This window comes from Abramis brama (assembly GCF_963993115.1).
Source record: "Abramis brama genome assembly, chromosome: 16".
In the NCBI taxonomy this organism is placed as follows: domain Eukaryota; kingdom Metazoa; phylum Chordata; class Actinopteri; order Cypriniformes; family Leuciscidae; genus Abramis; species Abramis brama.
In genome coordinates, this window is record NC_139978.1 from 28,971,358 (window position 1) to 28,987,990 (window position 16,633).

General features: G+C 37.8%; 1 protein-coding gene across 2 annotated transcripts in view; it reads right to left on the minus strand.

Annotated features, from left to right (window-relative positions):
• Positions 1 to 16,633, minus strand: part of abl2 (c-abl oncogene 2, non-receptor tyrosine kinase) — a 32,498-nt gene that overhangs the window by 5,542 nt on the left and 10,323 nt on the right. The window contains exons 1-10 of one of the 2 annotated variants that reach the window (XM_084087580.1): positions 7,501 to 7,728; positions 6,549 to 6,713; positions 4,264 to 4,559; positions 3,902 to 4,174; positions 3,343 to 3,427; positions 2,891 to 3,068; positions 2,562 to 2,746; positions 2,299 to 2,451; positions 924 to 1,013; positions 487 to 648 (exon numbers count right to left, since the gene is read on the minus strand). In XM_084087580.1, coding sequence (XP_083943706.1) covers positions 487 to 648; positions 924 to 1,013; positions 2,299 to 2,451; positions 2,562 to 2,746; positions 2,891 to 3,068; positions 3,343 to 3,427; positions 3,902 to 4,174; positions 4,264 to 4,559; positions 6,549 to 6,713; positions 7,501 to 7,603 — 1,690 coding nt within the window. In that variant the 5' untranslated portion in view covers positions 7,604 to 7,728. Of the gene's footprint in view, positions 1 to 486; positions 649 to 923; positions 1,014 to 2,298; positions 2,452 to 2,561; positions 2,747 to 2,890; positions 3,069 to 3,342; positions 3,428 to 3,901; positions 4,175 to 4,263; positions 4,560 to 6,548; positions 6,714 to 7,500; positions 7,729 to 16,633 lie in introns of those variants that run through there. The other variant, XM_084087579.1, reaches the window with a different exon arrangement.

Here is a 16,633-nt window from a genome sequence, read left to right on the forward strand (position 1 = left end):
ATAAATAGTTGAGTAGAAAAACAATATTGCACAATACATAAAATTCTTTAATTGTAAGGTTAAACAGATTTGAATCATAATATAGGTACACATGCAGTTGGTGAAGTGCTTTTGTGCATACTTGTGGTTTAGTGACATGCAGAAAATGGGAACAAACCAGCAGTAGAATGAAATCAGATGTATTTTACAGAAAAATGATCAAAACATGAGAGTGAAAATCTGTTATGAATGTTTATGAACATGTCAGTCATCTGTTCATGATACATTTTGAACATATTTAAAATGAATGTAAATAAAAGAAGGGATATACAGGATATAACATTTTTTAATCATATATATATATTTTTTTAACTTTTTTAATATTCCTATGTTTGTGAATATATGTAGGGTTATATACTGTATAGCTCTGTTAATCGATAAGGAACACCACTCCCATTCTCTTGAGTTTCTTTCTGAGCCGACTGAGCCGGAGTTGGGTCTGTATACCTGCAGGGCCATGGGGTCCTGCGTCTTCCATATTCTCTTTGTTCTCAGAGTGTTTCTTCTGGCTACGAGACTTTGAGGGCAAGAGTGGCATATCGTGGCCGAAGGTGTGTGCGAGCCCACATTGCCCACCAGATGCGGTTTTACATAGTTCTTCGGCTACCTCTGGAGAAGAGTTAGCAGAGAGAAGGTGCATGTTAATATTGTGTTTTACATGAAAGTATCAAGGGTCAAATCTTTTTAAAATGTTAACCTCAACTTTATTTCAGTCACTTTTCAATGGTACAGTCAATACAAACTGCACCCAAGTAATTTATCGTTTAAGACTGTTTATTGTGCATTGAGTTTTCTCTGCTTAATCGTCAAGTGTATAAGATCTGTATGAAGTCTGCTCAGTCTACAGCTTCATCTGGCATTCACAGTAGATGATGTAATAATACCTTCTGAGATGCTTGAGTCATGGAACATGGTTTCAAATGCCTGGTGAATCTCAGCAAATGAGGGTCTATCCAGTGGACTCCACTGCCAACCTGCCAACACACAACAAAATATGAATTTAAATAATGACCAAAACCTTCACTAAAGTTCAAAGGCTTGGGGTCTGTATTTTTTACTTTATATATTTAAAAGAAAAAACATATGAAGTATTCTGAATTTCAACATGACCTCATGGTACGGTAACCTGAGTGTTAAAAATAGATAAGTTAAATAAATAAGTTGTCCAAGATTTTAAATGAAGCTAGTAAGGTAATAGGCCAGATGCAGAGACATTTGTATGATTTAAATTTATTTAAAGCCATGCAAAATGACTCAATGATAATACAGGATGTGTCTCACGTCCTTCATGGTGAGGTCTAATTGCTGCCATCAGGGAGGCATTATAGGCAACCATGGGTAATGAAAAAGTGTATCAGTTATCCTTTATGCCCAATGCTGTTAAAAATTTAAATGCAAGAGATGACTATTTTAAGAAATTATACAAATGATTTTGTTAATGTGTATGTTATGTACGTATGTATTGTCATTTATGTATTGTACAGTGAAGCCGAAGAAACATTTCTATCACATGGATAATAAAGTTGCTGAACTGAACTAAAGTTAATACTTATATTCAGAAAGGTTACATTAAATTTATCAAAAGTGACAGTAAAGACAATTTCAAATAAACACTGTTCTTTTGAACTTTGTTCATCAAAAAAATACTGAAAAACAATGTCATGGTTTCCACAAAATATTAAGTACAACTGTTGTCAACTTTGAAAATAAGAAGAAATGTTTCTTGAGCACCAAATCAGCATATTAGAATGATTTCTGAAGGGTCACGTGACACTGAAGACTGGAGTAATGATGCTGAAAATTCAGCTTTGCCACTGTAATAAATTACATTTAAAAATATATTAAATAGAAAACAGTTATTTTAAATTGTAATAATATTTCACAACATTACTGTCTACTGTATTTTTGATCAAATAAATGCAGCCTTTGTGAGCATAAGAAATGTTTTTTCAAAAACCTAAAAAAACACAAACAAAAAAACTGATCCCAAACCTTTGAATGATAGTGTAGTTACCATGGATTGTGGTGATGGGTTACCATACCTGGCACATCACTTGACATCATGTCACTTTCACTTTAGTTAGTGTCATTCATATATATATATATATATATATATATATATATATATATATATATATATATATATACACTTTGCATTATTTGAATATACACTAATGCTGTTATACTTTAAATATTCTTGTATGTTATTAAGTGAAAGCTATAAATAAAGTGTCGAAATTCACTATTGTTGATACTCACAGGCTCTCATGAGCTCGTAAACTTTAGGGGGACAGCCCTCGGGCTGCTCCATGCGGTAGCCCTTCTCCAGCAGGTCGTACACCTGAGACAGGTCGATTCCTGGGTATGGAGACATGCCGTACGTCGCAATCTCCCAAAGCAAAACTCCAAAAGCTGGGGAGTTTGAAGTAAATAAGTGAGTCAGTCTGCAACACATAACTCTTTATAGCGTAAAAGAACTTCCAACACACAATACTCATGACAAAATGTAATAAGAAACTGACCCCACACATCTGATTTGATGGAGAAGGTGTTGTAGGCCAGACTCTCTGGTGCTGTCCATTTGATGGGGAATTTGGCACCTGCATGCGCAGTGTAAGTGTCGCCTGTCATCAGACGGCTCAGTCCGAAATCAGCCACCTTGACCACGTGATTCTCTCCAACCAGACAATTACGAGCTGCCAAGTCCCTGAGAAAGAGATTGACAAGATGTAGCGAGATCTCTCAATAGGATTTAAGAAAAGTTAAAACAATGTAATCAATGAGAAAAAGGGAATTTAAATGACATCTTCAGCGCCCTAAAGTCCAGTGAAGTCTGAAGAGCTGCGCTCACCTGTGGATGAAGTTCTTCTTCTCCAGATACTCCATGGCGGAGGAGATCTGAGTGGCCATGTAGAGCAGCACCACAGCGTTCACCTGTTCTCTGTCACACTCACGCAGGTAGTCCAGCAGGTTCCCGTGGGGCATGTACTCCGTCACTATGTAGAATGGAGGCTCCAGTGTACACACACCTAGAAGGGGGCATCAGAACTAACCAATTAGGCACAAGAATATATGTATATTATAATCAAATCAGACTTTTGTCACAAAATGACAGATTTTTATGAAGATACATTTATATCTGATACCTTTTTATATGTGATACCCTTTTGTTTTTACCCAGTTTTTATGACAGAACTTCAGTACTAAGAACTAAAACGTGACAACCATGTATGAAAATGTATGAATGTATATCTGTATTAAAGGGAATTATGGGCTGGTTTTGCACATTCCTAGTATACTCACCCAGTAACTGTACTAGATTGGGATGTTTCACCTCCTTCATGACTGCAGCCTCCTTCAGAAACTCCTCAACTTCCATGGTGTCCTCCTTTAGGATAAAGTGATATAACAGCATAAATATGTATAGAATAACAAGCGATACAAAAATCTATATAAAATCTAATACAGAAACTCCTAAAACAGAAATCCACGAGTGCAATATAATCAACATCCTCTTGGTGGCACACAACACCACATAAACTGTTTCTGGGTATCGTTTTAAAACAAGGTTTAATTTCTTAACATTAGTTAACTACATTACTTAACATGAACTAACAATAAAAAACACTTCTAACTCGTATATTAGTCTTGGTTAATGTTAATTTTATTTTAACATTTACTAACAATTAACAGTTATATTTTGTATTGACTAACATTAAAAAATATGACTAAAGTAATAAATGTTATGCTCATTTTTAGTTAATATAAGTTGATGCATTTACCCATGTTAACTAATGGGACCATATTGTAAAATAGTTACTGTTACCTGCAATGAAAAACAATGATCTAACAAAACACACACCTTTAGTGTTTTTACAGCTACAGTGAGGTTGTACTTTTTCCAAACTCCGACGTACACCTCTCCATACTGGCCACCGCCCAACTTGTGCTTCATGGTGATGTCAGTGCGCTCCATCTCCCACTTGTCGTGGATGGGAGAGACGCCGTAGACGGTTGGCTTGTTGCATTTTGGAGCGGGATAGTGTAGTGTGGTTACCAGACCATCTGCCACTGTGGAATGATGATGAACCAGCTCAGCTAACGTGCTAAAACGACTCTCAGCTGTTACGTAGACCTGAGACAGAAGAGAAGAGTGAATTTAATTAGTCAATTATTTAAAGCAAAAGGAGCTTTGCTTTCAAAGTAAAGTGAAAGCAGCCCTACCTTTCCGTCAGAGGCGGTGTTGATCCGGTAGTGATAGACCCGTCCCTCGTAGCGAAGCGAGATGGAGAGCTGGCCGGGACTGCTCTCGCTCTCCCTCACCAGGAAGCTGCCGTTGATCAGACTGCTGAGCAGGTACTCAGCGGCGCTGCGGGACACGGGCCCATGATACCAGCTGTGCTTCTCCAGACTGTTCACGGGGGTGATGTAGTTACTGGGCACCCAACCCTGGCCGTTCTTCGAACGGACTTCACTCCACTCTCCATTCTGATTGTACCCCAACACTCGCAGCTTCTCTCCTGAAATATAAAAAAATGAGCAAGAGTGAGACAGATACAACACTGATGTATGAGACATATACCACAATGTTTTACTAATGTTTCAGCAATGTAAAGCCTTGTTGTTCAGAATGGAATGTAAAGAGAGATTAGTCAATGCAAGCCACAACAGGTCCATCGTTCAGCTTTAAAAACATCCACATCTGTTTTGCCCCATAAGCTCAGACCAAGAAGAAGAACCGTGTCTTATTTCGGAAGTATTTCAAATATTTTGAGATCTGAACAAATCCTGAGGGCACCTGGGAGTGGCGGCAGCGAAGTGACAATTATGACATAAAATAAATCAATCTAGTATTTGATGTACTGCACTGTTTTTAATAACCCCAAATACATGTGCCTTAGACGGACATGTTTGGTTGCATCACATGCCATGTCACATTTTTAAGATGCTACACAAGTTAAAAATAATATTTTTACAAGATATGCCTTGAAAAGCACTTTTGAAAACATCTCAAGAGTCCTGTGTTCTGTTCCATTAAGCTGTGCTTCGTCTAGCAGTTTGAAGAAGAAAAAATCCTCTCCAGAGTGTTGAATCACTGCGTTTACGCTGTCAAAGTGCTGTTGAAAAAAATGCCATAGCCAAATTAAAAAGGAGGCCCTTTTTAGCATGTTTGTGTATTTCTGCTGCCGAATTTAGATTAAAAAAAAAAAAAAGTAAATTAAATAATATTAAAGATTATACATAATTTTTTATAATAAAATTATATTAAAATATTTTAATATTCATATACACTACTGTTCAAAAGTTTGGGGCCGGTTTTGATTTTGTTTTATGTTTTTGAAAGAAGTCACTTATGCTCATCAAGGCTGCATTTATATGATAAAAAAATACTGAAATATAGTGAAATATTATTACAATTTAAAATGACTATTTTCTATTTTAACATATTTTAAAATCTAATTTATTTCTGTGATAACAAAGCTGAATTTTCAGCATCATTACTCCAGTCTTCAGTGTCACATGATCCTTCAGAAATCATTCTAATATGCTGATTTGCTGCTTAAGAAACATTTCGTATCATCAATGTTGAAAACAGCTGTGCTGCTTAATATTTTTGTGGAAACCGTGAAATATTTTGTAGCTCTATAAATGTTATATAGTGTCACTTTTGATCAATTTAATGCATCCTTTTAATGCTGTTCCTTCACCTTGCTGTGATCCCATCAAGCACTGGTCCAGTAGAGGGCGCTCTCATTATGTCAGGAAACAGAGTTCAGGCTCACTAGCTTTCAGACAGAAAGTGGTTTTAAGCTAATCCTAAACTGACACTGGCGCGGCAATAAGGCCCTCGCGACAAGACAAGAAGAGACTGGCGCAGTGGTGCCAACCAGACGACGTTACATTACTAGCCATTAGCGGCTACTTCAGAGAGAAAGAGCAAGCTGCTAACTCCCTCTCTCTGGCTAGTCTGTGTTTACCCACCTGCTTTTCACCCAGCTGACGGGATTACACTTAGCGTTACATTAGCGTTAGCAGTGGCCATTCAGCATGGAGCATCTGAGACTCATGTTCCAAAGTCTATTACAACACTCTGGAAAGAGTTGTGGGCGTTAGTGCATATGGCTCAGGTTGGTGCCCATGTGTTCATGCTCCTCAGCTGAATAAAACACAAACTTTAGCCTCCGTTTTCATTTTTAGCCTGGTTCTTTGTGCTTTGATCCAACAAAGTGCTGCTGGGAAGAGGAACAACAAAGATCTGAAGTAAAGAGGAAGGAGAACGATGGAAGGAAGAGGAAGGATAATAGCATGGTGTCCTTGTTATAAAGAGGGAGGAAGTTATCAATAATGGTTGTGAAAACACTCTCCGGCCTTGTTTATTCCAGGTATTTAAATTTGGTCCAGGGTCACGTTTGAGTTTACACTACCAATGCAATGTGGTTTTTCATTTGTGTACAAAGTGAACAATGAAACCAAGCACAACCACACTCGTCCCCTTTTGACGATCGTACCTTTCGTGATGCTCAGCGTGTTGTCACCACTGGCAACAAAGTCGTAAAGAGCAACGAAGAGGTTAGGGTCACTCTCTGCAGCACCCAACAGATTCTCCTTCGAGCTCCAGCGCACCGCTTCAGTCAGTGCCGTCGAGTCCAGTCCAAACGGCCTGTGCAGGGCCTCTGTCAGGAAGAAAGAGACATAAAGACGACGCTAGATGAGTAACAGGAAACATAAGTGACATCTCAAATGAGACAAAGCCTCTGGGAAGGGCAAAATGAAGCAATATAAGAGATGACCAACAAGTGAACGTCAAGGTGGAGAGAGAGCAGAGAAGTGAAGAAACAGCAACCATATGACGCAGAATGAAAACAAGGAATGTGATTCAAAGTGGCATCACTGCTCCTTACGTCAAACCTGACTTAAGAACAATGATCGCTTTTTCAAAATCATTTGTGCAAACAATACACGAAGGCTACACAAAACAGCAATGAATCATTATACAAAGGCTATATTAGATAAGGTTGATTGACATTAATTTAATGAATGTTTAATGATTTAAAGTATTATTGGAGAATGTGTTGTATTTGAGTTGACTTGGAAACAGTGTCCCAATCAACCTGAATTCAGTAAAATATATCTGGTAACATTTTATATAAAAACTTGCATTAATTATATATGGCTATATTTAAATAAACTACACTGCCACATCCATTTTGCCATGTTAACATTAAGTATTGATCTATTAGAAACACTCCAAACACTTCCAATTGTGAAAAGCAGATGAACACTGGAAAAACCCCAAGAGAAAATAATTTGACCCGAGTAAAAGCTTCCACATTGACCATACCAAAAAATAAAAATAAAACTAAAAATAATACACATCCCTCGACCTGAAATCCTTCATAAAACTCACTGACACTCAGCACTGGCTATGAGACCTGCCAGTTAAAAAAAAAAAGAGGCTACCTGCGGAGCAATAGTGGTCCACATCCTGAAGGCTGGACTGGTTGGTCAGTCTGGCCCTCTCTTCCTCAAAACTGCTGCTGGACAGCAGGGTCTTCAATGGCATAATCTAGCAGCACTAGATTAATATATAATCTCACACGGAATACAACACAGACCTGATTTGGTGAGGGTTCTGATATTATCTGAAAGGGTTTGACTCTTAAGCAAGATTTTAGGCTGGGGAGGAGCATAAAACTGCTTTGAGGTTGGAAAAATGTTGTGGGAGAGTCTCCACACCTTCAGCATGTCTGCGTATGCTGGTCTTCCTTTACAGCTGTCAACCAGCCACAAACACACACACACACACACACACACACACACACACACACACACACACACACACACACACACACACACACACACACACACACACACACACACACACACACACACAGCATGTCTGGGCAGCTGCCCCTTTCCTTAGGGAAAAGAGTGGCAAGACACAACTTGGGAAGGACAGAGGAGAAAATACTTCTGAAGCTCGCTTTACTAATCATTAGAGAACAAATTTTGCCTGCAAGATTTGGCTTGATTATGTTTACCTTTTCAAAACTAATGTGGTGTTACCATGGTACAGGGCAGGGGTGGTATCAAAAAGCAATACCACATATAATATGATTGCCATATTCCCAAGGTACTTACATTTAACATACCAACTTCATATGCTGAATGCCTGGCAAGAGCAACAGCCAAATTATTAATCCTCAACTTGCATCACAAAATCAACAGCAACAGCAAGTCCATCATAATAAATACAATGGATGGTTTCACAATGGTCAACTAGTCCTTCAACAACCAACTAGATGGACTAATTTTTTAATTCTGGCTGATATCAATAAAGTAATAATTATTTTAATGTTATGACCGTTAACCGATAAATGGCAAAAATGATAAAACACGAAAAATAAAAAATAAATCTATAATGTTAAACTACCATTCAAAAAATTTATTTCAATTTCAGATATATTTCATTCCCTTTTAACTTTCCATTCATCAAAGAATTCTGGGGGGAAAAAAATCTATCATGGTTTCCACACAAATATTAAACAGCACCAGGACTGGGAGGCACCAAATCAGCATATTAGACTGATTTCTGAAGGATCATGGGCCACTGAAGACTGGAATAATGGCTGCTAAAAAAGCAGTGAATTCATCATAGAAATAAATCTATAAAATATTTTAAAAGAGAAAAGCATTTATTTTAAATTTTAGTAATATTTCACAATATTACTGTTTTATAGTCTTACAATATAACTAATTATACTACTATATTAATCAAATAAATGTAGCCTTGGTAAGTATAAAATAATTCTTTCAAAAACGTTTTAAAAATCCTTAAAGGGTTAGTTCACCCAAAAATGAAAATTCTGTCAGTAATTACTCACCCTCACGTTGTTCCAACCCCGTAAGACCTTCGTTCATCTTCGGAACACAAATTAAGATATTTTTGATTAAATCTGAGAGCTGGATCACTCCTCCATAGGCTTCTAAGACATTATAACTTGCTGGTCCAGAAAATGTATTAAAGACATCGTTAATATAGTCCAAGTGACTACAGTGGCTCAATCTTAAGTTTATAAAGTGACGAGAATACTTTTGGTGCACAAATAAAACACAAAAATAACAACTTTATTCCACTTTTCATTTCCTTCTCTCTGGGCCTCGAGTTATTTCACGTAGTGTTTTAGTGCAGCGCATCTGTGTTGCACGTCACACACATCACACACATGACCAGCGTCGGCCAATAGTGAGCCTACGTGTGACGTACAACACAGATGCGCTGCGCAGTTATACTACGTGAAAAAACTCGAGGCCCAGAGAGAAGGAAATGAAAAGTGGAATAAAGTCGTTATTTTTGTTTTTTTTGCGCACAAAAAGTATTCTCGTCGCTTTATAAACTTAAGATTGAGCCACTGTAGTCACCTGGACTATATTAACGATGTCTTTAATACATTTTCTGGGCCAGTAAGTTATAATGTCTTAGAAGCCTATGGAGGAGTGATCCAGCTCTCAGATTTAATCAAAAATATCTTAATTTGTGTTCCGAAGATGAACGAAGGTCTTACGGGGTTGGAACAACATGAGGGTGAGTAATTACTGACAGAATTTTCATTTTTGGATGAACTAACCCTTTAAAGGGGTGGCTAATTAGGATTTCACTTTTCTAACTTTAGTTAGTGTATAATGTTGCTGTTTGAGCATAAACAACATCTGCAAAGTTACAACGCTCAAAGTTCAAAGCAAAGGAAGATATTTGCTTTTAAAGAAATCGTTTTTAAGGACTTCAACAAACGGCTGGTAGGGACTACACGACATTCCTCCCGGGTTAGTGACATCACTAACCCTAAATTTACATAAACCCCGCCCCCCGGGAACACGCAGTACATGATGAGAAGAGGAAGAGTTGTTGTCGCGCACATTTGTGAGTCTGCTCAAGCTGTCGCATCCGTCTTTTCACATGCAATACAGTACGTAACACAATCATGTCACTCTGTAGGCATCTTACAACAGTTCCCACACAAGCGATTTTATAGATTATTATGACAGAATATGCTAATCAATGACTTGAAGATAGTTAACCCCACACCAGCAACATAAATTCATCAACTAACCATTCAGAAACGTCCTGTTGCATTCTACATGTTGTCACTTCTTCTTGAGTCTCTCCATCATTGACTGACTCCAGTTTAAACATAAAAGGCAGAACAGTTTCTGACATTTTAGTGCGTCTGCATGAGGTAATCGGAGCTGCTAACACACACGCACCAGCTCTTGAAGCTCCGCCCACCGTGCCGGGAGCATCAGCTCATTTGCTTTTAAAGGGACAAACAAAACGACACGTTTTTGCTCACCCTCAAAAAGGGACAATTTTAAAATGCTGTAAAAAATAATCTGTGGGGTATTTTGAGCTAAAACTTCACATACACACTCTGGGGACATCAGGGACTTATTTTACATCTTGTGAAAAGGGGCATTATACCACCCCTTTAACTTTTGAACAATACGGTATATGCTAAGAATAATATATTTCAAATATAATGTTGTGATTCTTAGCATAAACAGTACAACCTAAAACCAGGCTAACAGCACAGAGCTACCAGTTAGTAAACTAGTGGTTTGAGCAACACATCAATAGGTCGATTTTATGTAGTTTTGGACATCACTAATAAAGACCCACAAACTCGTATTGTCAATATGAAGCATAAACAATACCTAAAGAAACGAGCACATACTGGATTAGTGAACCAATAACCCTAAAAATGTATATTAAGGCAAAATTAAATCAATAGTTCAACAAGATAATAAATTGAACTCAAAACAATCATTATGCATAAAAGACACAAGCCAAGCCAACACAAAGGGTGGTCTTCTGACAGGTCTTACACAACGCAATAAACAAGCAAGAACACACAGCTGAGACAGTCAAGACCTGCATGGCAAACCCAACTTCGCCACACACAGGCACATATGCACACAGATACTTGTAGCCCTACCTTTATTCCTAACTAGCATGCAGTGCTTCCCAGTCCTGGTCAGCTGACTGATCCACAGTTCCCAGTACATGATCCCAGTTCCAGTACAAGGGCTGATGGCAAAACACTTTAGCCCCCAATCCTCAGGTTCTGGGTTTAATTCACACAAGACAGCGAGTTGAAAATCTGACACGCTCCTCTTGGTTGAATCATTTCAGAGTTGCTGGTGCGGCTCCGAACTCAGAGTTTCCAACCCCGCAGCCGGAATGCCAGTCCGACTTGATTGTGGGCCTCCATGCCAACTGCCTTGAGTAAGAAATGCCCACATGTGCTTGTGTGAGATATGGGAAGATTGAAGTTCTGAGGGTAGTTTTATTGGATATCTTGCGAGGGGAGGCGTGTGTGTGTGTGTGTGTGTGTGTGTGTGTGGGGGGAGTGTTGGTTTCAGAAGGGGGTAGAGGAATGAGCAGATGGTTCCATTTCTACACCATGTGTGCTGCCTACCCAACATCCCTCATGGGAGAGGCTGGAAAAGCATGGAGGTGCGGAATTAAACATACCCCTGAGTTTCAGAGCAACATGTAAAATGTATTAAGACAGGATGCTCATTGCTGAATTATTCAGATACACCAAAAAACATCTCAACATTCAGGAAAAAAATCGTCAGCACACAAGACGTCAATAGACTAGACCAGTGTTTCTCAACTCTAGTCCTCAGGACAAGGTTGAATCAGGTTTTTTTTTTTTTTTTTAATCTGGTAGGTGGAGTTTAGAAACACTGGAGTATATGATGTCTGCTTGGAAAAATAAAAAGGCGTATGTAAACATAATAAAATAAATAAAAAAGATTCAAGTCTTAATGTTTAGACTACAGAAGCCAGCTACCGACAAGTCTAATGGACAAGACCATCAAGTCATGTCAAAAAGATAACGTTTCATGAGACAAGAACACATGAATGCCAGACAATGTCTTACCAATTACCAACAGTCATAGAGCCACACACTGAAGTCGGGGGCGTGTCAATAATGGTTGAAGGTTACAGGTATTGAACATGATACCGAAAGTGGCGCATTCCATGGACGAGAATCCATGAACCGCATTATTAGACAGCTAAGGCTGCATTATGTATTAAGACCATTTAAAAATCAAAATATAGCATAGTGCTATTGTGAAATCACAAACGCTGCGATTCAATTAAATTAATAAATACACAGTAAATGCTGCTCCACTCGAACTCAGTCTCAGCATGTGCTGTTTGTTTGGGTTTCCAATAACGTGCATTTGGAAAGCATTTCATAGCGAAGTGTTGTTATTTACATGCATGGAGCGCATCTCAGCCGCTCAGTTAACAAACACCATCTCTGCATATGCTTTGAGTTTGGGTCGCTAAAGCTAAATTTCAAGCAAAAGGTTTGCAGGATAAAAAAAAAACCTATTTCTCTGTGGCAGCACAGGAATAAATAAAATACCTGGAACAAAGCATCGATTACACACCTGATCCGATGTGTATCGATAAAAGACTGACCAATATACAGAAATGACAAGCCCTGTACATTCACAAACTTTGCTCACCCTCATGCAACACTTCTGATTTATCTAGCAATTGACCCGCGTAGGGCACGTCGCGTGGCTGCATGTGTTTGTCCTGCGTGTGCTCCTCAGCACACGTGCGGTTTCTGTGTGTGTCTTTGTGTGCAGAAGCTTTGCTGTGAGACAGCTGGGGGAGTGCTGTGTGTGCCGTGTGAATGGGCATACTGAACGGACTGACCTGTATGGCCTTGTCCTGATGGGAGTCTAGCGCAGCTGTTGTGCTGGGCTTAAGCCAGGCTTATAGCAGCTGCACCAGCACCTCTGTACTCGGACTGGAGCTGCTCTCAACTAACACAGCTTATGGACAGAAAATCCTGATCTCAACATCTATTCCTTTACAATCAATATAACTTCAAAGTGCACTTTGGTGCTTCATTAGTAAGTTCAGGCTAACAAAAGCCAAGGTACCATGGAAACCTAGTAGAAAGCAAAGGCAGCACCACAAATGTTTAAAGTAGAGATGGCTTAAAATTCTGGCTTATATTTCAAACTATACTGTTTTGTTTGAGAAATAAAAAATAAAACTCTAAATTTTAAATGCTGCAAGCAGATTGTTCCAAACCTGTATGCTGCTATTTTTCAATGGAAAGCAAAAGGAAAATGCTTAAAAATGAAAGTTCATTCAAAAACTAAATTAATTAAAAAATAATGGACTATATTCAAATTCTATGCTATTTTGTCAAGTCTATGCTATTTTAACATTAAATCTAATGTAATTTTTAATTTTTTTTATGATGTACAGTATGAAAAGATGCTAAATTACATATAAGAGTGTTATTAAATTTGTTTTTCTAAAGACGACTTTAAATGTTAAAATAAAATAAAAAAATACCATGAACAATTAAATATCCAATCTCAACTATAACCAAAAAAATAAAAATACTGGCATATAACCAATATTATGCATCCCTACCCTAGTTTAAAAAAATAAATAAAAATCACATTGTTGTGAATGTGTAATTACACTTAAACATTACATGTATTTGCATGACACTTCAAGACAAACACACAGTAAAATTACATCACTTCAGCCCATTTAAGAATATTTATACCACTTCATGAGCATATTTTACTTAAAAATCACACCAGTCATGGGATGTTCTGAAAGCCTGTCAAAGTAAGTGACAGTAACCGAGAGGGGGCGGGGTTTATCAATCGGTCAATTGTCTCAACTCCTCCCCAACATCCGATAAATCAGACACGTCACCTGCCCGTCACCAGCTCTGGATTTCCCAAGGCACAGAACAGCCCCCCAACATTACACTGGAATGTGACAAGTACATCTGTCATGCAGGAAATTGTGAGCAACATTCTCAAACACAAGAGCAGCTCGCAGGAGGAACGGACAAACACATTCCCGAATCCCGATACTGCAGGGTTTTTCAGCAGCAGAGTAGAGCATATGTAAGTCGACAGGTCGACACACTGCTGCCAGGTCTCCCGTCGCCGTGCTAATTGCATGCGTTCATAGCCTGTGTGCGGATGGACAGAAAATGGACCTTTTCCCAAACAGAACAGCGGTTATTCCTTCCAAACAAATTAACTAATTTATGAGTCACCAAAAAGAATAAATACTGTAAAATATAGTAATGACATTTTTTAAACAGGATTCACCAAACTTCTATCCCTTCTGCCACTGGTCACCAAACAGTCCCGCTCCAAACTCATGCTAATGTTGCTGTTCTGCACTGGTGCTCAGACAAACAGAGAAACGTTTTGATAGTGCCACAGTGTTTAGAGTTTTTGTGGGGATCAATCTACGAATGGCTTACTCTGAAGCAGTGGTTCTCAATCTGGGGGCCCACCAGGGGGCAATAAGTCTTAAATTATTTAAATTATGTTAATACAACTAAATCTTAATAAAAATGAGTTTTGTTTTTTAATTTATTACAACAGGAGTACCAAAGATGCAGCTTAAGATAAGACAGATAAGAGGGCCTTTGAATATTATCTTGGAGTCAAAAGGTTGAGAACCACAGCTCTAAAAGAAGTTAACATAAAATAAACATTCTGTCATAACACTCATGTTGTTTTGGATGAGAACGCAGGCTAAACAACACCTTTTGGGCAAGATTATCAGTGAACAATGGCATAAATTTAGTCAGTTCTTCCAAAAAAACTATTACAAACCTTTTACAAAATTGGAAAATAGCATAGAAGTTGTATGAACTACTTTTCCGTTTTCTTTTTGGAGCTTGACATCATCTAATCATGTTGTACAAAAAGAGCTGTGCTTTGATTCTTTAAAATTTACTAGCATATAAAAACCATAACAGCATACAAGTTTTGAACAATATGAGGGTGAGTATTCAATTTTCTTGGTGAACTATGACTTTACAAGGGAAAGTATTTCAAAATTGAACAAATTACACGTCATCTTTTGTGCTTGAGAGATGCGAGGCAAAAATCACCATTACACCTCAAGAGTGCTGGTGAAGTGTTGCACAAGGGAATGACAGCACAAGCTCACCTGTTTATCTGAAAGCGCTCAGCACATCACAGCAAAAGCCACATGGTGCAAGACAAGGCCTATTTTTAGATCCAGCACAAAACAAAACTATCTTGCCATAAATACTCCCAGGATAATCATGCTGTGTACATGCACAGAGGAACTGCCGAACAATGATTCCTCAAACAATGGGCCCATATAAACTGAACACTATGAAGGACAGATCCTGTTCATTCACAATAATGAGGACAAGAGCTCTCTGCAACAAAGAATGCACAGTTGTCCCCCCTCTCACTCAGTCTCTTCCTCTATTCCAGTAAATGGCTCTCCAGTTGAAAAGACTAGTGCAGTATTACAAGACAACAGACAATCTGATGAATACAAGTGTCAAAAAGGGAAATTAATTGACCACATAGCCTACAATTAACCAATGTGTCAACGATAGGGATGGGAATCGTAATGAATTTAAAGGGTTAGTTCACCCAAAAACCTGTCATCATTTACTCGCCCTCAAGTGGTTCCAAACCTATTTTGAAGAATGTATTTTTTTTTTTTCATACTACGGAAGTCAATAACTACCGTCAACTGTTTGGTTACCGACATTCTTCAGAATATCTTCTTTTGTGTTCAAAGAAAGTCATACAGGTTAAGAACAACTTGAGGGTGAGTAAATGACAGAATTTTAATTTTTTGGTTTGAAACAATTCCCATTCAGCTTTTTAATAGCCTATGAATGATTATTTTAGCCACTTTAAGGAAGAAATCTCTGGTAAAGAATGCAATTCTGGTGCCGAATTATGAGATGTTTTCAATAAATAGATACATAAGAAAAACAATTCTTGCAAAATGTCTGTTCACACACTTTTTAAAGGCAGCTTAAATGCAATCCAATAACGGTTTATATATTAAACAACTAATAAAATAAATAAATAATTACTATACTATATTTAAAAAAAATATATATATATATTAAAAGATACAATATTATATTATACAAAACAAATAAAGTCACTTCAATAAAGTGTTTGAGTGCCTCCAAATTTGACAAATCAGAACTCAAAAGGGACAAAAAAGGGATGCGCATTACAAAACGTTTATGCCTATATTTACAACAGTTCTATCAAACTTCCATAAAGAATTTTAGAGTTTGCTGAAATCCTCAATAAAATGTTAAAAAAAGAAAGATTACAGACATACAGTGCAGCAGACAGAATTTCAACAATTCACACGCTCTATTACCACAACAAGATACATAACTGCTTTTCATATTTTATTCAGTCAAGACATGAGTATGTGTTATGTGTTATGATTTTTATCTTACAGAACCCTTATGTCACAGATTACGATTCAAAATGTTTGAGGTCGGTGAAATGTTTTTGAAAGAATGTAAAAACAAAGTAAAATAGTAATATTGTGAAATATTATTGCCACTGAAATATGTAATTGTAATATGTAATTGTAATATGTAATATGTAATTTGTTCCTGTTATGGCAAAGCTGAATTTTCAGCATCATTCCCCCAGTCTTCTCTTCTCTTTGTACAAGCATGCACAAGCATGAAAATCACACACGCCCTACAGC